This window comes from Giraffa tippelskirchi, chromosome 11 (assembly GCF_054371585.1).
Source record: "Giraffa tippelskirchi isolate mGirTip1 chromosome 11, T2T-mGirTip1v1.2.pri, whole genome shotgun sequence".
NCBI lineage: Eukaryota > Metazoa > Chordata > Mammalia > Artiodactyla > Giraffidae > Giraffa > Giraffa tippelskirchi.
In genome coordinates this window covers 149840866-149864317 of record NC_137285.1, presented here as the reverse complement: position 1 = coordinate 149864317, position 23452 = coordinate 149840866, and the positions used below count along the sequence as shown (strand labels likewise).

The 23452-nt window shown below is 47.7% G+C and overlaps 1 protein-coding gene across 4 annotated transcripts; it reads right to left on the bottom strand.

The window, feature by feature from the left end:
• Positions 1 to 3321: 3321 nt before the first annotated feature.
• Positions 3322 to 18750, bottom strand: LOC145527123 (olfactory receptor 10V1-like). Of its 4 annotated transcripts, none has more exons than XM_081544589.1 (5): positions 18604 to 18750; positions 16436 to 17629; positions 5032 to 5126; positions 3918 to 4090; positions 3322 to 3715 (listed from the first exon to the last, which is right to left on the bottom strand). In XM_081544589.1, exon 2 carries the CDS (start codon positions 17414 to 17416, stop codon positions 16490 to 16492), a length of 927 nt encoding a protein of 308 aa, XP_081400715.1. In that variant the 5' UTR covers positions 17417 to 17629; positions 18604 to 18750; the 3' UTR covers positions 3322 to 3715; positions 3918 to 4090; positions 5032 to 5126; positions 16436 to 16489. The 4 variants fall into 4 exon arrangements, 2 of the variants coding, with proteins under 2 accessions (XP_081400715.1, XP_081400714.1); XM_081544588.1 differs by having other exon boundaries at positions 5041 to 5126; XR_014069508.1 differs by lacking the exon at positions 16436 to 17629.
• Between the last annotated feature and the right edge of the window lie 4702 nt (positions 18751 to 23452).

The window sequence follows — 23452 nt, the reverse complement described above, 5'->3', positions numbered from 1 at the left end:
GCAGGCGCGCAGGCGTGTCCGGCTCTCCGCGACCCCACGGAGTGCAGCACGCAGGCCTCCCTGTCCGTCACCAGCTCCCGGAGTCTGCCCAAACCCATGTCCATTGAGCCGGTGATGCCATCCAACCATCTCATCCTCTGTCGTCCCCTTCTCCTCCCGCCTTCAATCTTTCCCAGCATCAGGGGCTTTTCAAACGAGTCAGCTGTTCGCATCAGGTGGCCAAAGTATTGGAGTTTCAGCTTCAGCATCAGTCCTTCCAGTGAACACCCAGGACTGATCTCCTTTAGGATGGACTGGTTGGCTCTCCTTGCAGTCCAAGGGACTCTCAAGACTCTTCTCCAACACCACAGTTCAAAAGCATCAATTCTTCTGCGCTCAGCTTTATAGTCCACCTCTCAGATCCATACATGACTACTGGAAAAACCATAGTCTTGACTAGAGGGACTTTTGTTGGCAAAGTAATGTCTCTGCTTTTTAATATACTGTCTAGGTTGTTCATAACTTTCCTTCCAAGGAGCAAGCGTCTTTTAATTTCATGGCTGCAGTCACCATCTGCAGCGATTTTGGAGCCCCCCAAAATAAAGTCTTTCACTGTTTCCGTTCTTTACCGCTCTATTTGCCATAACGTGATGGGACCAGATGCCATGATCTTAGTTTTCTGAATGTTGAGTTTTAAGCCAATTTTTTCACTCTCCTCTTTCACTTTCATCAAGAAGCTCTTTAGTTCTTCACTTTCTGCCATAAGGGTGGTGTCATCTGCATATCTGAGGTTACTGGTATTTCTCCCGGCAACCTTGATTCCAGCTTGTGCTTCATCCAGCCCAGCGTTTCTCATGATGTACTCTGCATATAAGTTAAATAAGCATGGTGACAATATACAGCCTTGACATACTTCTTTCCCAGTTTGGAACCAGCCTGTTGTTCCATGTCCAGTTGTAACTGTTGCTTCCTGACCTGCATACAGGTTTCTCAGGAGGCAGGTCAGGTGGTCTGGTATTCCCATCTCTTGAAGAATTTTCCACATTTTGTTGTGATCCACACAGTCAAAGGCTTTGGCATAGTCAATAAAGCAGAAGTAGATGTTTTTCTGGAACTCTCTTGCTTTCTCAATGATCCAACAGATGTTGGCAATTTGATCTCTGGTTCCTCTGCCTTTTCTAAATCCAGCATGAACATCTGGAAGTTCACAGTTCATGTACTGTTGAAGCCTGGCTTGGAGAATTTTGAGCATTACTTTGCTAGCGTGTGAGATGAGTGCAATTGTGGGATAGTTTAAGCATTCTTTGACATTGCCTTTCTTTGGCATTGGAATGAAAACTGACCTTTTTCAGTCCTGTGACCACTGCTGAGTTTTCCAAGTTTGCTGGCATATTGAGTGCAGCACTTTCACAGCATCATCTTTTAGGATTTGAAATAGCTTAATTGGAATTCCATCACGTCCACTAGCTTTGTTTGTATCAGTGGACAAATAACTCCAGAAAGAAGGAAGAGACGGAGCCAAAGCGAAAACAATACCCAGTTGTGGATGTGACTGGTGATGGAAGTCCGATGCTGTAAACAGCAATATTGCATAGGAACCTGGAATGTTAGGTCCATGAATCAAGGCAAATTGGAAGTGATCAAACAGTTGATGGCAGGAGCGAACATTGACATTTTAGGAATCAGAGAACTAAAATGGACTGGAATGGGTGAATTTAACTCTGATGGCCATTATATCTACTACTGTGGGCAAGAATCCCTTACAAGAAACGGAGTAGCCATCAGAGTCAACAAAAGAGTCTGAAAGGCAGTACTTGGATGCAATGTCAAAAATGCTAGAATGAGCTCTGTTCGTTTCCAAGGCAAACCATTCAATATCAAGGTAATCCAAGTCTGTGCCCCAACCAGTAATGCTGAAGAAGCTGAAGTTGAACGGTTCTATGAAGACCTACAAGACCTTCTAGAGCTAACACCCAAAAAAGATGTCCTTTTCATTATAGGGGACTGGAATGCAAAAATAGGAAGTCAAGAAATACCTGCAGTAACAGGCAAATTCACGCTTGGAGTACAGAATGAAGCAGGGCAAAAGCTAACAGAGTTTTGCCAAGAGAACGCACTGGTGGTAGCAAACACCCCTCTTCCAACCAGTCACTTCAGTCGTGTCCAACTCTTTGCAACCCCATGGACTGTAGCCCACCAGACTCCTCTGTCCTTGGCATTCTCCAGGCAAGAGTACTGGTGTGGGTTGCCATGCCCTCCTCTGGGGGATCTTCCCGATGCAGGGATTGAACTTGCATCTCTTGTGTCTTCTGCATCAGCAAGCAGGTTCTTTACCACTAGTGCCAACTGGGAAGCCTCCTAATAGGTGCGAGAGAGAGCTACTAATTCTGCCTGGAGGAAGGGCATTCGAAGTAAAGGAATGTGTAAGGGCTGGGAACTGCGGGTTGGAGCTGAAAGACTGTTCTTCGTGAAAATTACTGGAGGTCAGGCAGGGTGGGGTGGGGTGGGACCAAGAATTTGGATTTTATGATGTCCGCGATGGGGATCCATCAGAGAAATGTAAGCAGTTCAAGAATGCCGTCAGAACACGTGCCACTAACCGTGTGTATGCCTTTGCAAAGTTACTGCTTCTCTAGAGGATGAATCAGAGATAGTACAGCTTCCCAGTTTGCTGTGAGGCCTGTTGCCAGAGGAGGAACGGCTGATTCGTCTCCTGCGGAGCAGAGGTGTAAGAGGAAGATGTTTGCACTGGAAACCTTAAGCTGTTATCTCCTATCTGATTTCCCCAGGTGGGTCAGCGCAGTTCAGTCGCTCAGTCGTGTCTGACTCTTTGCGAGCCCGTGGACTGCAGCAGCCAGGCCTCCCTGTCCATCACCACCTCCCGGAGTCTACTCAGACTCCTGCCCTCGCGTGGGTGATGCCATGCAGCCACCTCGTCCTCCGCCGCCCCCGTCTCCTCCCGCCCTTGGTCTTGCCCCGCGGTATTCCCTTCCGAGAGCTGGGCGTGTTTTCCCCCTGCGCCTCCGGCTCCCCCTCGCGCCCCCGCGCCTCCACTTTCTTTCCTCTTCCCTGTCCGTCTTCCTGCGCGGGAACAAACGCTATGTCCCGCACGTGAGGAGTGGAGCTCAAAAAGTGGGACCGGCGGTGGCGAAGGGTGAGTTCGCAATTCAGGAACAGAATCTGCGCTATGCATCCAGATGAAATGCTGTCAATATGTTCCTGGCTCTGGGGTCCCCTCCCGTGGTTAAGACCCCCCTTTCCCTGGGGGTGGGGGCGTGCAGTGCGGGTTCCAGGCCTGCTCAGGAACCGAGCGACCGGAACATGAAACAGAACAGGATTGTAACAAATTCAGGAAAGACTTTTAAAATTATCCGTTTGTTAAGAATTGGGTTTTTCCATAATCCTAGCAGCATTCGGCCTCCGGTGCGATCTCGGTGCGCCTTCCGTGCTGACGTCCTCGCCTCCCGCCGCCGGGGGGACGGTTTGCACCCTCGGCCCGCCCGGGTCTTCGCCGTCGGTCCGCGTGCTCGCCGCCCGCGGTCCGGGGTCCCGTCTGCCGTCCGAGGGGGCTCCTGCGCCCCCAGGTGGTCAGCGGTGGGAAAGGCGAGCAGGTCAGAAACCGCGCTCCCCTGCTCTCCTGAGCACGCGTGTGTCGGGGAGGGCGGCGAAGCGCTGCGCTCTGGGAACGCGGTCTGCTGAGGACGCGCACGCGTGAGCAGCTCTCCACGTCAGAAGCCTGAAAAGGACCCGGGGGATTACCGAGGGTAGCCATCCCGCCTCTGCCTCAACGTACTGTAATTTTTTTTTTACGATTATTTCAAACACTCCCAAACACTTTCTCTGGTTGAAAAGTTCCACTTGTTGTTTAAAAGTTTTTTGTTATGCAGAACAAAAATTTTCCCTCCCTACAACTTCCACCACCCTTTCTTGCTCCTTACCTTTGTCTGAATACTTAAGGAATTTTTCCTGCCACCAGATGGGTTTCCCGGTAGGGCCGGCAGCGCTGGGGCCATGGAACAAGTGCCGACACGTGGCCAGGAGGGCTGCATCCTAGACACGGTTTCGCCCACAAAACAGCTGTCAGCTGACATCACACGGCCTGTCTTCTTATCTGTGAGATAAGGAGGTTGATCCAAACTGGTGCTTCTCAGGCTTTTCTCTTTTTTTTCCAGTTTTTTTCTTAATGTATGTATTTTATTTAAGTATGGTTGACTTGAAATGTTTCAGGTACACAGGAAGGTGATTTGGTTGTACATATATTATTTTTTCAGATTATTTTCCAAATGGGTTATTGTAAGATACCGACTATGGCTCTCTGTACTATACGGTAAAGCTTTGTTATTTGTTCCAAATCTAGCATTCTATTCTTACTAAGTCAAAGATCCAGAACATCACACATTCTTTATTTTTATTTGTGGATATCGTGCTTGAATGATTCTATATGCTGTTTACTAGATAATCAGAAATTTGATTTCTGCAAACTCATAGGTACAGAGAACAGATGATTGCCAGACGTGGGGGCTGGGGAGCAAAATGGGTCAAAAAGTACAATTATAAAATACATAAGTCCTAGGGACGTAAAGTACAGCATCACATGTAGTTAACAATACTGTGTTATGTATTTAGAGTTGCTAAGAGAATAGATCTTAAAAGTTCTCATCATAATAAAAATAAAATTGTAATTGTGTGAGGTGATGGATATATTGTGGCAATCATTTTGCAGAATATACATTTATCCAGTCATTTGATATAAATGAACTTATTTACAAAAAAGAAACACTAACAGGTTTTGTAAACAAAGTTATAGTTACCAAAGGGGAAACTTGGCAGGGAGAGATACACTAGGAGCTTGGGATTAACACACACAGCCTACTGTGTATAAAATAGATAACCAGCAGGGCGGCATAGCGAACTCTACTCAATTTCTGTAATAACCTATATGAGAAAAGAATCTGAAAAAGAACGGGTACTCATATAACTGAATCACTTTACACCTGAAACTGACACAACATTGTAAATCAACTACACGCCAATAAATTTTTTTAAACTCACGTGGCACACCTTGAACTAGCGTGATGTTGTGTGTCGATTGTGTCTCAGTAAAACCAGGAAGCAGAAAAGAGCTGGTTTCCTAAGCAAGGATATTTCTGTGAAGAAAAATAAAATGACCTTTTGGTTATCCTATGTGGCCATAACAGAAATGACTGTTTGATTTTCTTTAAGCTTTTAACACGTGAAAACCAGAATAAAGAGCCCTCTTGGGGCTTCCCCCGTGGCCTGGTGGTTAAGACTCCACATTCCTAATTCAGGGACACAGAATCGATCCTGGTGTGGGGGCTAAGATCCCATGCGCTGCACAGCACAGCCAAAACAAACAAAAATTTATCACAATTTATAGTAAAATTTTTTTTAAAAGCCTTCTTAACTGCACTTGGGAGTCCAGAAACCCATGAAGGGAAGCATCTACAGAGTTCTTTTCTTATGACATTCTATGTAAAGGTCGTTATCAGAGACTTCAAGCCTTTTTTAGAACTCCTATTAGGTGTGAACCCAATTTTGTTCATCTTCTATTAATATTTGCTCTTCCACGACAGGCGGAAGTCTGGATTCCAGAAACTAGTTGTATAAAATAAGCTGAAGAAAGGCAGGTTACTGAGGACAAGGAACCTCAGCAAGGGGAGTGCAAAGGCTGGTGAGGAAGACTCTAACACAGCCCAAGTGGACTGCAGCGTCTCCGGGTAGGTGGAGAGAGCCTTGGCTTCAGACTTTGTGGGAGCTCCTTCTCGCTGATGCATTTTTATTTTTCTGCTCTACCCTGGTGCCTGCTTTCCCACCATGTCTACTGTGTAGCTGTTTCCCCACTGAAGTAGTGCGGTACTTTTCACTTCAGCGTGTCCGACTCCTGGAGCCCACCAGGCTGCCCTGTCCGTGGGGTCTTCCCACCAGGAATACTGGAGGGGGTTGCCATGCCCGCCTCAAAACACTGCGTGCGCTTCATTTACTGTCTGGGTTCCCTGGTGGCTTAAATGGTCAAGCATCTGCCTGCAACTTGGGAGACCCAAGTTCGATCCTGGGCGGGGAAGATCCCTTGGAGAAGGGAATGGCAACCCACTCCAATATTCTAGCCTGGAGAATCCCATGGGCAGAGGAGCCCAGCTGGCTACACTCTATGGGGTCGCAAAGAGTCGGACACGACTGAGTGACTGACACTTACTTACTTACTTCAACCATGAGGACTTCCCAGATGGCGCAGTGGTATGCGGGAGATGCGGGTTCGATCCCTGGGTCAGGGATGGAGGAGGAAGTGGTGAGCCACCCCAGTATTCTTGCTTGGGAAATCCCACGAACAGAGAAGCCTGGCGGGCTACAGTCCAGTTTGTGGTCACAAACGATTATAGTAAGATTAATTTTGAAGTGTTTGCATTTTGGCTATAGATGAGTTAAGAGTTAAGTCACTCAGTCGTGTCTGACTGTTTGTGACCCCATGGACTGTAGCCCACCAGGCTCCTCCATCCATGGGATTCTCCAGGCAAGAGTACTGGAGTGGGTTGCCATTTCCTTCTCCAGGGGATCTTCCCAACTCAGGGATCGAGCCTGGGTCTCCTGCCTTGTAGGCAGACGCTTTACCGTCTGAGCCACCAGGGAAGTCCCTTTAGATTGACTATAGATGACCAAGAGTTAATTTCATTTAAAATTAAACAGTGAATTTAATTTCATTTTTGCAAACAAACCAAAACGAGGACCCTGGGGTGTGGGTCTCTGCTTCCCTTTCTCTCTTTCCTCTAAGCCTGTCTCTTTCCATAGGAAAAGAGAACTGAGCCTTACCTCGTCTTGACCCTTGGGGCCTGCTGTGACTAGTGTACCTGGAGGCAGTACAGCCAGGGTGCGTCAGAGGAGATGGGGAAGCAGAGAACTGAAGGCAGAGGTCCTCTCTGCTCCCCCATGGCATCTTCCCCACTGCAGGGAGGGCGGAGAATAAACGTCCTGACTCGTACTTTTCACCCCCTTACCGTTTGCATTAGTTATCTATTGCCGCGTAAAAAACTGCCTGAAAACAGAATGAAACAACATTATCTTATGGTTTCTGTGATTCAGGAATCCAGGTGCAGTTTAGCTGGGTGCCTCTGCCTCAAGACTGTAGTTAAGGTGTTGCCTAGAGGCTATGCCTCATCTCAGGGCTTGACTGGGAAAGAACCTGCTTCTGAAGTCATTCACATGGTTGCTGGCAGGATTCGGTTCATCAGGGCTGTTCCTCACCCCATGGGCCCCTTCCTAGGGCAGCTCAAGTCCATCAGACCAAGCAGGTGAGAGGGAGAGGGAGAGAATCCAAAACGTTTTTAGAACCTAACCTCACTGCGACATCACTTTAGCCATATTCTACTGATTAAAAGTGAACCACACCTCCTAGAGTAAGGGAACCATGACAAGAGCAAACAAGCGGGACCCGATTAAACTGAAAGCTTCTGCTCAGCAAAGGCAACCGTAAGCAAGGTGAAGACGCAGCCCTGAGAACGGGAGAAAATGAGAGCAAATGAAACAACCGACAAAGGGTTAATTTCCAAAATATACCAGCAGCTCGTACAACTCAACACCAGAAAAACAAACAACCCAATCAAAAAGTGGGAAAAAGACCTAAATAGACGTTTCTCCAAAGAAAACATACAGATGGCTAACAAACACATGCAAAGATGCTCAACATCGCTCACTATCAGAGAAATGCAAATCAAAACTACGATGAAGTATCACCTCACACCGGTCAGAATGGCCACCGTCAAAAAGTCTACAAACAACAAATGCTGGAGAGCGTGTGGAGAAAAGGGAACCCTCTTGCACTGTTGGTGGGAATGTAAATTGATACAGCCTCTATGGAAGACAGCGTGGAGATTCCTTAAAAAATTGAGAATAAAACCACCATATGACCCAGCAATCCCACTCCTAGGTGTCTACCCTGAGGAAACCGAAACTGAAAACGGCACATGTATCCCATTGTTCACTGCAGCACTATTCACAATACCACATGGAATACAACGTGGAAGCAACCTAGATGTCCATCAACAGATGAACGGGTAAAGGAGGTGTGGTGCGTATGCGCAATGGAATATTACTCAGCCATAAAAAGGAACACATCTGAGTCAGTTCTAATGAGGTGGATGAACCTGGAGCCTGTTATACAGAGTGAAGTAAGTCAGAAAGAGAAAGATAAATATCATATACTAACACATATATACAGAATCTAGAAAGATAGTACCTCAGAATTTATTTACAGGGCAGCAATGGAGAAACAGACATAGACAACAGACTTATGGAAAGGGGAGAGGGTAAGAGAGGGTGAGATGTATGGAGAGAGTAACGTGGAAACTTACATTACCATATGTAAAATAGACAGCCAGCGGGAATTTGCTGTATGGCCCAGGAAACTCAAACAGGGGCTCTGTATCAACCTAGAGGGGTGGGATGGGGAGGGAGATGGAAGGGAGGTTCAGAAGGGAGGGGATATACGTGTACCTATGGCTGATTCATGTTGAAGTTTGACAGAAAACAAAATTCTGTAAAGCAATTATCCTTCAATTAAAAAGTAAATAAATTTTTTTAAAACTCAACATTCAAAAAAACTAAAAATAAAGTGAATCGCAAGGTACACCCGCCACTCAAGGTGACGGGATACACACGGGAATGAAGACCAGGAACCATCTCTGTAGCTGCCAGGAACACAGCTCAAATCCCAAAGGAATGCCAGGACCGTGGTATTTCACCGCCTTCGAGCTCTCTTCTCTGTATCTGAACTGGACAACGCTGGCCATTCTAGCATCGTGTCCCTCAAACGTGCTTCAGTGACATGCTGGGCTTCATCACAGCTCTGCCACCTGGTCTGCCTCCCACACCTTCCATGAGCTTCGTGAGGTCAGCCGCCTTGTGTCTCCTCTTAATGGATGTGAACCCAGCCCTGATCATCAGGCCAGAAACGTGTGAGGCCCTCAGCCTGCACGCTTGCCTAGTCGCTTCAGTCGTGTCCAACTCTTTGCGACCCAGCGGACCGCAGCCCTCCAGGCTCCTCTGTCCATGGGATTCTCCAGGCAAGGACACTGGAGTGGACTGCCATTTCTTTCTCCAGGGGATCTTCCCGACCCAGAGATCCTGACCTGGGGATGGAATGCAGATCTCTTGTATTGCAGGCAGATTCTTTACCATCTGAGCTACCAGGGAAGCCCAGGCACTCAGCCACTGTATGCCAAATTTATTAAATGAATCTTCTGGTGATGTGATTCCATTGTGTCTTTCTTCTGATTGAAATTCATCAGTGGCTTCTCATTACAAGGGTAGAGGGTCCAGAGTCTTCGAATAGCGTTTGAGCCTTTACTCAGTCTGGCTCCAACCCCATGCTCTGTTACTGCCTCACACACACACACACACACCCCCCAGCAGCCTCACCAAACTCTCGCCTCTTCTCTGCATCCACGGTGCCCGTGATTCCCACCTGTTTGCCTGAGTTGCCCTTTCTACATTTCATGTCCCGCAAGCCCCTGCTCCTGCTCCAGCCTGAGGCCTTCTCCAGCTCACTCGGATGGTCTCCTTGATCCTGTGCCCTCCCACCCCCAAGAGTACTCATTCAGATCTCTTTTAAAAGCAGATCCTGGGTTGTCTTATACCTAGTCGCTTACATTTATGTTGATGGCAATATAGCTGTCGTTCAGTCACTCAGTCGTGTCCAGCTGTTTGTGACCTCATGGACTACAGCACACTAGGCTCCTCTGTTCTCCACTATCTCCCAGCATTTGCTCATATTCATGTCCATCGAGTTGGTGATGCCATCCAACCATCTCATCCTCTGTCATCCCCTTCTCCTCCTGCCCTCAATCTTTCCCAGCATCAGGGTCTTTTCCAATGAGTCAGCTCTTCCCATGAGGTGGCCAAAGTATTGGAGTTTCAGCTTCAACATCAGTCCTTCCAGTGAACACTCAGGACTGATCTCCTTTAGGATGGACTGGTTGGATCTCCTTGCAGGCCAAGGGACTCTCAAGACTCTTCTCCAACACCACAGTTCAAAAATGTCAATTCTTTGGCGCTCAGCTTTCTTTATGGCCCAACTCTCACATCCATACATGACCACTGGAAAAACCACTGCTTTGACTAGACGGACCTTTGTTGGCAAAGTGATGTCTCTGCTTTTTAATATGCTCTCTAGGTTTGTCATAGCTATCCTTCCAAGAAGCAATCATTTTTTTAATTTCATGGTTGCAGTCACTGTCTGCAGTGAGTTTCAGTTCAGTTCAGTCACTCAGTCGTGTCCGACTCTCTGTGACCCCATGAACTGCAGCACGCCAGGCCTCTCTGTCCATCACCAACTCCTGGAGTCTATCCAAACCCATGTCCATCAAGTCGGTGATGCCATCCAACCATCTCATCCTCTGTCGCCCCCTTCTCCTCCCGCCCCCAATCCTACCCAGCATTAGGGTCTTTTCCAATGAGTCAACCCTTCGCATGAGGTGGCCAAAGTATTGGAGTTTCAGCTTCAACATCAGACCTTCCAATGAACACCCAGGACTGATCTCCTTTAGGATGGATTGATTGGATCTCCTTGCAGTCCAAGGGACTCTCAAGAGTCTTCTCTAACACCACAGTTCAAAAGCATCAATTCTGCGGCGCTCAGCTTTCTTCACCGTCCAACTCTCACATCCATACATGACCACTGGAAAAACCATAGCCTTGACTAGATGGACTTTTGTTGGCAAAGCAATGTCTCTGCTTTTAAACATGCTATCTAGGTTGGCCATAACCTTCCTTCCAAGGAGTAAGCGTCTTTTAATTTCATGGCTGCAGTCACCATCAGCAGTGATTCTGGAGCCCTAAAAAATAAAGTCTGACACTGTTTCCCCATCTATTTGCCATGAAGTGATGGGACCAGATGCCATGATCTTAGTTTTCTGAACGTTGAGCTTTAAGCCAACTTTTTCACTCTCCTCCTTCACCTTCATCAAGAGGCTCTTTAAAAAAAAAAAAAAAAAAGAGGCTCTTTAGTTCTTCGCTTTCTGCCACAAGGGTGGTGTCATCCGCATATCTGAGGTTATTGATATTTCTCCCGGCAATCTTGATTCCAGCTTGTGTTTCTTCCAGCCCAGCGTTTCTCATGATGTACTCTGCATATAAGTTAAATAAGCAGGGTGACAATATACAGCCTTGACGTACTCCTTTTCCTATTTGGAACCAGCAGTGAGTTTAGAGCCCAAGAAAATAAAATCTCTGACCAGGTCTTATATTATGCATCTTCCAGGGCTACCACAAGGTAGGCACACTGCAATTGTTTGGAGCCTAAATCAAAGCATAGTTGACTACTGACACATACACACAAACACACATATATACACACACTCCCTGAAGAGTCTTCTCTCCCTAAGAAGGATAAAAGGACCTTCCCGGACCTTAAAACTAAATGCAGTTGTTACTCCATCCTCCACTCCACTGAAGGATAAACTCTGTGTCACTGAACTGTGTCTAAAATAATGTATTTTAAAAACATAGAGAACAGACTTGTCTGAGGGGGAATGGACTAGGAGTTTGGAATTAGCAGAGGCAAACTATCATATATAGAATGGATAAGCAACAATAGCACAGGAAACATATTCAATATCCTATAATTAGCCATAATGGAAAAAGAATATGAAAAAGAATGTATATATATGTATAACTGAATCACTTCTCTGTACCATAGAAATTAACACAACACTGTAAATCAACTATACTTCAATAAAATAAATTGTTTAAAAATAATGTATCTTGTTTATAGGGTGTTTTATATCATGTTGTTCAGATGTTTTTTTCTACCAACAAATCTCCTTATACCACAAGACTATGCCTGTGATTCGGCAATATAAATAATTTGCACCATGTTCATTGGTTTTTATGTTTCTAAGAATGCCTCAGTGCCTGGAGCCCTTAGACACACAGTTCTCCTCTGAAGAGCCTTGTAAGTGGGAGACTCAGTAAGGAAGCGTCTTGCAGAGAAGTGTGCTGTTACTGCTGAGCTTGAGAAGTCAGGCTTGCTTTTCTGTGAAATAGCTGTCAAGAGTTAACAGGATAAGCATAGGGAAACCTCAGGGGAGAGGCATTTGAACACTTACGTCTTTAAACATTTTGTAATAAAAAAAATACACCATCTAGTATATTTCTCCATGCGGACGTCTGCAGAAGCATGCTGTGTCTTTTATTGTCCTGTTATGTTTGGGAGTTCTTTCCTTGGAGACCTCACAGTAACTTAGGGAGACAGAGTAAATATTATTGTCCCCATTTTATTAGGCAGTTGAATTTGATGGCATCACCAATTCGATGTACACAAGTTCGAGCAGGCTCCGGGAGTTGGTGGTGGAAAGGGAAGCCCGGCATGGTGCGGTCCATGGGGTCGCAAAGAGTCGGACATGACTGAGCGACTGAAATGAACTGAATGATAGAAAAATGAAGAAATTTTCCTAAAGCTCTTACAGGACCGTCATAGATGCTGGGCGAGACCGTGGTTTGTGCCCAGGGTTTGAAACCACTCTGCCTGGGTCAAAGCTCAGTTCTGTGTTTACTGGCTGTGTGACCTTGAACAAGATACTTATCCTCCCTGTGTCTGAGTCTCCTCATATGTAAACAGAGATCATAATAACACGCACCTCATGAGTTCTTGTGATGATGAATGCGTTGATATATGGCAATCATTAACTCTTTATTCAACCACTAGAAAAGGCAGCTAACTCGTAAGGACACTATTTGCTCAAAGAGGCTGGGTAATTGAAAGGTGCCTGGAGTATTTCAATCACTAGTGAAATCACCCTTTCGGTGTTCAGTCAGGATCAGCTACAGCAGCATTTTCCAAAGTAGGTTCAGCAGGATAAAACATCTCCTAAGAGAGTCCAAGGAACACAAGAGTTTGGTGGTGACAGAATTTAGAGAACACGGCGACATAGCATCCCTGCCTTGGAAAGTCACGACCGCAGGTTTGCACATTACAGGCACCGAATAAACCCGCAGTAAACAATGAGTTTTATTTGGACCAGTACAGCATTCTCCACATCTGTTTGACCATATCACGTTCATCGCCCCCAAACACCCAGGATTGGACAGGACTGGTGTCCTGCAGGTACCGATCTCGCAGACCACTGCGGAACAGCACCGGAGGGGCGGCAAGACTCTGCAAGTGAAACCAAAGGAGGTCCTTTCGGATTCTCGTCCTTCAGAAGAATAAACTGACCTTTCAGTTTCCTGTCATGTGAGCTCCGGTCATGGTTTCTGCCCTTGAGGCCGGTGATACGTGTCAGAAGAAAATCAGAGAAAGCTGTTGTGGCGCCCCTCGCGCGCCTGGGCGGACAGGGAATGGAGGGGCAGCGCCGATGCCCTGTGTCCGTGCCCGCCCTGTTCCCTCCTGCAGGAGCGCCTTCCTGCCCCTCTGTGCACACGCGGACCTGAGCCTGGCTCGGTGCAGCTCAGGTGCCCCCTGCCCCTCCCAGCCAGCCTGGATGCCCGTCACTGACTCTCCTTTGGTGGCTCAGAGCACTGTAGTGAGAGCACTTGGCCTTTGGTGTACCAGTGGTTTCTGTTCTGTTTGTTACGCCAGGCCTTAGTTGTGGCACGGGGCATCCTCGACCTTCACTGCTGCTCGGAGATCTTTAGTTGGAGCAGGTGGGATCTAGTTTCTCCCCCAGGGACCGAACCCACACTCCCTGCGTTAGGAGCTCACAGCCTTAGCCACTGGACCACCAGAGAAGGCCCAGCTGCGGCTAGACTTGGCTCCCTCCCAGGTGGGGGCTTCCTCTTGCCTTTCTATTTCCTGCTCTACCTACCGCGGGCGGGAGCATAGTCCGCAGTGAGCGAGGGAGCGGACGTCGCTCAGTCGTGTCTGGCTCTTTGCCACCCCGTGAACTATACAGTCCGTGGAACTCTCCAGGCCAGAATACTGGAGTGGGGAGCCTTTCCCTTCTCCAGGGGATCCTCCCAACCCAGGGATCCAAGCCAGGTCTCCTGCATTGTAGGCGGATTCTTTACTGTCTGAGCCACCAGGGAAGCCCAAGAATACTGGAGTGGGTAGCCTATCCCTTCTCCAGCGGATCTTCCTAACCCAGGAGTCGAACCGGGGTCTCTGCATTGCAGGTGGATTCTTTACTAGCTGAGCAATAGTACACAGTAGAGTTCAATAAGTCATTGTTTACTGTCTCCCGAATGTTGTGGAATGAATCAGTTCCTCAATAATCAGGGGGTAGAAGAAGGAATGAGCTCCCTCTACAAAAAGACAGCAAAGCATCTGTGTTCTGCTGCCGTTGCCATGAGACAAACGACCATCATCACAATGGTTTTCATCCTACGCAGACCGCCCGGAGTCCTGTGAATGAGTCCTTCTCCCTCCTCACTGTTTCCAGCCAGTGTTTGTCTTCACAGAACAAGCTTTGTTTTACCTAAACCCAGATTCGAACCAAGACCGCCTTGGTTCTACACCAAGGGGCTTCATGAACAAAGCAGTTTTCCTGCAGGATGCATAATTAGCTAGAGTCTTAGTCCATTCGAGCTGCTGTGACACAATAGCGCAGACTGGGTGGCTTACCAACGGTAGAAATTTACTTCTCACTGGGATGCTGGGAGTCTGAGATCACGGTACCAGCCTGGTTGGGTAAAGGCCCTCTTCCAGGCCACAGACTTCTCATTGTACCCTCACACGGCAGAAGGAGCTAAGGAGCTCTGAGTGGTCTTTTTAACAAAAGCATTAATTCCACTCATGAGGGCTTTGCCCTCCTGTCCTAAGCACATCCAAAATGGCCCATCTTTTAACGCCATCACATTGGGCATTAGTATTTCAATGTACGAATTTGGAATAAATACAAGTATTTGGACAATATCAACTAGAAAAATGTGAAAAGCGATAGTCACTCAGTTGTGTCCAACTCTTTGCAACCCATGGACTGTAGCCCTCAAGGCTCCTTTATCCATGGAATCCTCCAGGCTAGAATACTGGAGTGGGTGGCCATTCCCTTCTCCAGGGAATCTTCCTGACCCAGGGATCAAACCTAGGTCTCCTGCATTGCGGGCAGATTATTTACCGTTTGAGTCATCAGGGGAGCCCATATCAACTAAGGATAGACAAGAGAGAATATGAGATAAGTGAGTGTGTGTGTGTGTGTGTGTGTGTGTGTGTTTGAGCGAGAGAGAGAGAATGAGAGGAGAAATGGACAGAGAATGGGGAAGAAAACGAACAGAGAAGATGAAAGAAAGTGGCATTCAGAATTTCCACAACCAGGGATCAAACCTGTGGCTCCTGCAGTGAAAGCACGGAGTCTTGACCACTAGGGGGTCCAAACGAAGGGTGATTTGAAAGCAGACTAATACAGAGTCAGAGATTGAGATGGAGATGGTTTAGCTCCAGGTATAAAGTTAAAGAGAAACCAACAAAACTTTAAAACTCTAAGGCTTTCCCCAACACTTTTCCCTAGAAGATAATGTAGGATTAAAGATAAATCATTCAAAAATGCACAAACTCAGCATTTACATTGTGGAAATCATAATATGGGGCGGCCCTAGCTTGATCTGCATTTTATTTTGGTTCTGCCCCTGCCCATATGTTCAATGCTGGGTCTGCTAAGAACTGGAGAACTACATCTGGAGAGAAGTTCGAAGGAAAGAACCCAGACTTTCCACATGGCACTGAGGATAGTGATCCGGATGTACACTGCTTTATCTCCCTCTGAAAGTCACAGCGCAGGGACTTCCCAGGGGGTTCGCTGGCTAAGACTGTGCTTCCACCGCAGGTGGCACGGGTTTGACCCCTGGTCGGGGAACTAAGATCTCACATGCTGCATGGCAAAATAATAAAAATTAAAAAATGAAGTCACAAAGTGCTTCCACTTAATGTATGTTTTGATCCTTACAACTACCCCAGAATTTAGGTCTTGTGGGCATTTTAATCCCCCCTTATATGGTTGAGGAATCTAAGAATGAGGTTGGGTAAAGGCCTTCTTCCAGGTCACAGACTTCTCCTTGTACCCTCACACTGTGGAAGGTGCTAGGGAGCGCTGAGGCGTCTCCTTCATAAAAGCAGTGATTCCACTCACCAGGGCTCTGTCCTCCTGACTTAAGCACCTCTCATCTAAGGCCCATCTTTTAATGCCATCACACTGAGCATTAGTATTTCAACCCGTGAATCTGGAAAGAATGCAAATATTCAGGCCATATCAACCACAGATAGCCACAAAGAGATAATAGGAGATAAGTGAACGTGTGTGTGTGTGTGTGTGTGTACAAGTGAGAGAGAGAATGAGAGAAGAAATGGACAGAGAATGGGGAAGAGAACAAGCAGATAAGATGCTCTCTCATCTGCTAAAAACATCTCTTCCTTACAAAGGAAAAATGACCTCTCGAAAATAATATCAGCAGGAAGAAGTAACAGTGCAACACCTATGACCGCTTATCCCCGTCTCCCATCTCTCAGAGAGCATACCCGTCTGTCTCCAGCCCACAGTGTTACAGAGGAACATCCAGGGTGTTGTTGTGTTTAGGACAACAGGAACCTCATCACTGCTCTCTTCAAAGCATCCTTAAGCTCTCTATTCCTCATGCTGTAGATCAAGGGGTTCAGCATAGGGGTGATGAAGGTGTAAACCACAGACACTCCTTGGCCCCTCTCTGGAGAGTAGCTGGAGCTGGGGCACAAGTAGATGAGGCGGGTACCTCCAAACTGGAGCAGAACCACAATCATGTGGGAGGAGCAAGTGGAGAAGGCCTTGTGCCTCCCCTCTGCAGAGCGGACCTTCAGGATGGCAGCCATGATGAAGACATAGGACAGGGTGATCAGCAGGAAGGGGAGGGTGAGGACAGTGACACTAATCACAAACAGAGTGACCTCATGGACCCGGGTGTCTGCACAGGCCAGTCTCATGACGGGAAGGACATCACAGTAGAACATGCTGATCTCTTTGCTGCTGCAGAAGGGGAGTCGGAAGATGAGCACGGCCAAGATGAACCCCAGCACCAGGGAGCCCAGGGCCAGTCGGACACACAGCCGCCAGCTCATCATGAGGCTGTAACGCAGAGGGTGGCAGATGGCCACGAACCTGTCGTAGGCCATGACGGCCAGCAGGATGCAGTCGGCGCTGCCCAGGAATATGAAGAAGAACATCTGGGCACCACAGCCAGCCAGGGAGACGAGGGTTCGCTCCATGGACAGGGTGCTGGCCAGTGTCAGAGGGGCAATGGCGGAAGAGTAGCATGTCTCCAGGGCCGCAAAGTTGGCCAGGAAGAAGTACATGGGGGTGTGGAGAGAGCGGTGGGTCCAGATGATGAGCGAAATGGAGATGTTGCCGCTGACGCTGACCAGGTACATGATCAGGAAGGCCACGAAAATCAGCATCTGAACCTCAGGGAGTTTGGAGAAGGGGCGGAAGTGGAAGTGAATCATCTCAGTCCTGTTCGCATCCTCCATGGGGTCAACGCATCGGGGCTGCTAATGGTCGAGGCGCTGCCGCTGAGGTCAGCCAAGTGTCAGGACGCAGGCTTCCTGCTGGCTGACCCACTCAGCTCTGCGTCTCTCCCCCCCTTCCTCAGCGCCATCCTTCCCTGCAGACTCAGCATCGCACTTCAACAGCTCTTTCGTTGTTGCATCAGCCGGAAGTAGCTCTCCACTGAAATCTTTTCTCTAAGTTGTGGTAAAATATATGTTATGTAATATGCTATGTTATGTAATATTTTATGTGATATTTATCATTTTAACCATGTGTCCGTGTATAATTCAGTGACATTAAATACATTCACCATGTTGTATAACCATCGCCTCTGTCTCTACCCAAAACTTTTCATTATCCTCAACAAAAATTCTACTTAATAAACTAACACTCCTCACGATCTCCTCCCAGCTCCCAGCAACCTCAGCCCTACTTTGTCTTTATGACTTTTCCTGTTCTAGGCACCTCCGACAAGTGGAATCATACACTATTTGTCCTTCTGTGTCTGGCTTATTCCACTAAGCAGAATGTTTTAAGGTCCATCCGTGTAGTAGCTTATGCCAAAATCACGTTCTTTTTCAAGGTTGTATCCATTGTATGTATATACACCCCACTGTGTTTATCCATTCATCTGTTCACGGACACTGGATTGTTCACCTTTTTGCTATTATGAATAACTCTGCGATGAACATTGGTGGAGGAATAGCTGTTCAGGTCAGCAGTGAAATATTAATCCACAGCATACCACGGTTGTTACCGTTTAGTCACTAAGTCATGTTTGGTGCCCCAATGGACTGTACGCCACCAGGCTCCTCTGTCCATGGGATTTCCCAGGGAAGAATACTGCAGTGGGTTGCATTTCCTTCTCCAGGGGATATATCCCACCCAGGGATCAAACCCACATCTCCTGCATCAGCAGGTGGATTCTTTACCACTGAGCCACCAGGGAAGCCCAGTATACCATTCCCAGAGCACAAATCTGCCTCCTCCCTCAATCCCTTGCCTGGTTGTCAAGGGCACAGGCTCACCTGTCATTGACCAATGGAAGGATCTTGAGCAAATTGCTCAAGCTTCTGCTTCCAGTAAATGTGTCTGGTCCCTAGGAAATTCTCCATAAATGTTAGCAAACGGCATTAACACTACTGTCCTTCCACCTTTTCAAGCCCACCTTGATGCCCCTGGTTCTCCCAGAGAAGTCTCCTTTTCCTTCCCTCGCTGCTCCAACCAACCAAGACCAACGGGCCACCTCCTCCATCAGTCTTTTGCCAACACTCTCACTTCTTGACCTTCTGCCAACCCTGTTACCTTCTGTAATACCCAGCATCTTCATTCCAGGCTGACCATGACTACAGAAAATCACAGAATTCTGCTGACTGGTGTCACAATAGAGATAAAAAGGTGTTATGAACCCTAGGACTGTCCCCAAGCCTCTGAGTCAGCTGTTTCCTCTGGTTCCCATGACGACTAGAGCAAACTTCCCCGGCCTCTTTAAGGCCTCTCTTCTGCTCTCTCCTCTCTCACCAACAGTAACAAACCAGCCTCCAAAAAAAAGAGTAAATAAATAACAGAAGCTACCTGGAGGCAACTCTTCGTCATTCTCACCAGCTCTAGACCCAAAACACTCTCTGCCTAGCCCTGCACCACAGCAAGTTTCCACATGCCTTTCTAGAAGCATCCCCTCTCCTCTGCAAAACTAGTCATCTTAGCCCCTTGTGCTCCCGCTGGGATCTTGCACAAGTCGTTCCCTCTGTCTCGATGTCTCCCTTTGATCCCTCTACAGCAACGTTACCTCCCAGGGTCAAAAGGAAAAGAAATTCCCTTAATCTTATATCATCCTCTAAAGCCTCCCTGTCTCCTTTCCACTTCAACCATTTCCTGTTCGTGCTTTAGCACAGTCTGGTTTCCATCTTACGCCCAGAGACCACTCCAACAAAGGCCACCAGTGGCTTCTAAATTGCTCGATCTTAGAGCTACTTTTTGACCCCATCTGTGTTGCCCTGGAGGCTGCTGAATACTCCCCTTTTCCTTGGAATTCCTCACCCAAGGTATCTGTGATTTTATTCTGCCCAAACTCTCTTCCCACCTCTCTGGATACTCTGTCTCCATCGCTTTCCGAGACTGCTCTTCCTCTTGGTGATTTGCAAAGGGAAGATTTTGTTGGTTAATCTAGGTCTGCCTCCCAGATCGACTCTCCGCCCTGCTCTGCCCCGTGGAAGTCCGGTCACTAAGGACTGAATCACCCGGACTCACTCTCCCTGCAGCTTCTGGTTGGATTTGGCCGATGAAGGGCGCTTGCCAAAGAATAAAGAATGGCAGAACAGGAGGCAGGGTTTTATCCCCATCTTGTACACACACACACACACACACACACACACCACACACACACACACACACCACCACACACACACACACACACACCCCACCACACACACACACCCCACCACACACACACACACACACACCACCCCACCACACACACACACCTTGTACACACACACACACCTTGTACACACACACACACACACCCCACCACACACACACACACACACCCCACCACCACCACCCACCTTGTACACACACACATACCTTGTACACACACACACACCTTGTACACACACACACACACCACCACACACACACACACCACCACCCCCCACCTTGTACACACACACACACACCTTGTACACACACACACACCACACACACACACACCCCACCACACACACACACCACACACACACACACACACCCCACCACACACACACACACACCCCACCACACACACACACACCCCACCACACACACACACCCCACCACACACACACACCTTGTACACACACACACACCTTGTACACACACACACACACCCCCCACCACACACACACACACACACACCCCACCACCACCACCCACCTTGTACACACACACACATACCTTGTACACACACACACACCTTGTACACACACACACACCACCACACACACACACACCCCACCACCACCCACCTTGTACACACACACACACACACCTTGTACACACACACACACCACACACACACACACCCCACCACACACACACACACCACACACACACACACACACACCACCACACACACACACACCCCACCACACACACACACACCCCACCACACACACACACACCCCACCACACACACACACACACACCCCACCCCACCACACACACACACCTTGTACACACACACACACCTTGTACACACACACACACCCCACCACACACACACACACACACATCCCACCACCACCTTGTACACACACACACACACCTTGTACACACACACCTTGTACACACACACACACCTTGTACACACACACACACCACCACACACACACACACACCACACAGACACACACACACACACACCACCACCCTTGTTTCTCTACCATCACGGTTCGGTGACCACAGCTCTTGGGCAGTCCATGTTTCACGGCTCCAGTCTTTTCTGGACTCCAGTGACCATTGTCCCCTCACCTTGTCACTTCAGGCTCAAGGATGCAAACAGCTTCCTACCATTGCTTGTCCTTGAGAGCCTCACTCTCACTTACAGTGTGACAGGGAAAATAACATCTGACCCCATACTGGATCTGCTTCTTTTCCTGTAACATTTATATTCTATTGTTAATCACTAAAGGGTTGCTGCCTGCAGCTTAAAGGTACATAATGGCCCATCCCCAGGCACCACTTCCCAATCCTGAGCTTAAGCTGAAATACTTTTGTTTAGCTCACAGGAAACATCATGACCAGGCCCACCTGTAAACGGCTGCAGGAAAGAAGAAAGTAGCACATTCTCTCCACTGTCAGGCCACAGCTAGGAAATATTTGCAACAACTTACTGCCGTTTAAACTTTATCTCCTCACCTCCCCCTCTTTGTTCTATAAAGGAACTACCACCCAAACCCCGGTAAGACAGTTCTTTGGGACACCAGTCCACTATCTCCTTGCTCAGTTGGTTTTCTGAATAAAGGCTCCTTCCATGCCCAAACAGCTCATCACTTGACTTTTCAGTGAATAGTCTGAGCTTGGACTGAGTAACAAGAAGTGCCCTTAATTCTCCCCTCACTTCTATAAATGGTCCCAAAATTAAACACCAAGCTCTGTCTGTATGACTAGCACAGAGAACATTTAAATAGACGATTGTTGAATGTAAAAAGGGAAAGAACCTTATTATTTTATTTTAGAATCTCTTCACCCAGTTTTCTTTCTGCTGTTGATGATCAGCTGGAAAGAATTTCAGGCAAGTTTATATGGTATCCAAAACAGCATACCCCAGCTATACACACACCCCCACACATCATACCTGCTGTACAAACAGAGCTCGGCCTTGTTTCCAGTGATTAAGTACGTCACATGCCACAGAAGGGGGGAGCAGGGAACACTTCGCACCCTGAGTTAAACCAAACCTAACAGAGTCCGCTGATCAGCGCTGCCCTCCCCGGCCAGGAACGTAGTTCTGCTTGTTTCTCCTGTGCTGCTGCCCGAAGACACGTCACAGCCTTTAGGAATATGAAAATCACACGAGGGCATCGCTGTCTTCCCTACACAGAATAATGCACCCTTAATGTTCTTGTTGACTTGTCAATTTTTCCTGTTGAATATGTGTTGTGCTTTTATTCTGGTCGGCCAGCCCTTTTAAAGTCTGGCTCCCTGCATGTTCCACAGGTTTTTCTTCCCTTTTCTAAAGGCTTCTGCTCTGTGCACAGGCCTATGTGGGGTAAGAGGGTTGGAAAGTGAAAGTCACTCAGCCGTGTCCGACTCTTTGAGACCTCATGGACTATAACTATAACTATACCGTCCGTAGAATTCTCCAGGCCAGAAGACAGGAGTGGGTAGCCTTTCCCTTCTCCAGGGGATCTTCCCAGCCCCGGGATCGAACCCAGGTCTCCCCCATTGCAGGGGGATTCTTTACCAGCTGAGCTATCAGGGAGGCCCAGAATTTGAGTTCTCTGCCAACAGGATGTGATCAGTCTCCATTCCTCAGCTCAGGCTGAGGCCCTTTGACCAAGGAGGATTGGAAGTTGGGTGGAACTGTGGTCAGGAATTTTTCACCTGCAAGTTTCTAAGGCTCTTGCTCCTCGAGAATTTTAATTCCATTCCTGGAAACACACCTGCCTGCCTCTGTCTCCTCGCACAGCAAGTAAAGACGTCCATAACACTCCCTACCCCAAATGTTTAATCTTTGTGACTCAGACACTAAGGGGACCAGTCAAGCAAAGAAAGAGAGCTATTGTCTATACCCAGGGGTCTCACGACTCCTCTCATGATGCGCCTGCCTCTGTCTTTCCTTGTGTGTGTCTGTCCTCTCTATGGACCTCAAGCTCCATGAGGCCAGGGACGCGCTGGGTTCCACTCCTCACTAATGCCCAGGACCTGGCCCAGTGTCAGGCAGCTGTGTACCTCTGCACTGACATGAATACTGGAGAGTCACTGAGCTTCTATCAGTGCCAGTGACTGCTACCGAGTACTCTGGAAGCAGAGATAATAATCTTCAATTTAGAACTCTGATGCTAAAAGAGCACATCCTCTCTGGAAAGAAAGTCAGCAATTTTAAATAAAATATATGCATTTAATCACTACTCTCACATTGAAAGATCTGTCCTGAGGAACAGTCTGGAATATGGAGCCAAATACAGAAAGATACGTGCAGTGTGCTTTGACAATAATTTTTATAAGGAAACAGAGCAAACACTCATCAAAAGGTGACATCCTAGTCACTTGAGGTATATTCATGTCATGAACTGTGGTATTAGTGACACTAAAATTGTTATAATTATAAGGTTTAATAAAGTGAGAAAGTACATATAATAAAGTGTGAAATTGAGGAAAAGGGCTTCCCCAGTGGCGCTAGTGATAAAGAACCCGCCTGCCAATGCAGGAGACACGAGGGTCCATCCCTGGGTCGGGAGGATCCCCTGGAGCAGGGCAGGGCGACCCCCCCCAGTATTCTCGCCTGGAGAATCCATGGACAGAGGAGCCTGGCG

Coding starts and splice junctions, on each gene's coding strand:
- LOC145527123 (XM_081544589.1), bottom strand. CDS start 17,416: ATGGAGGATGCGAACAGGACTGAGATGATTCACTTCCACTTCCGCCCC.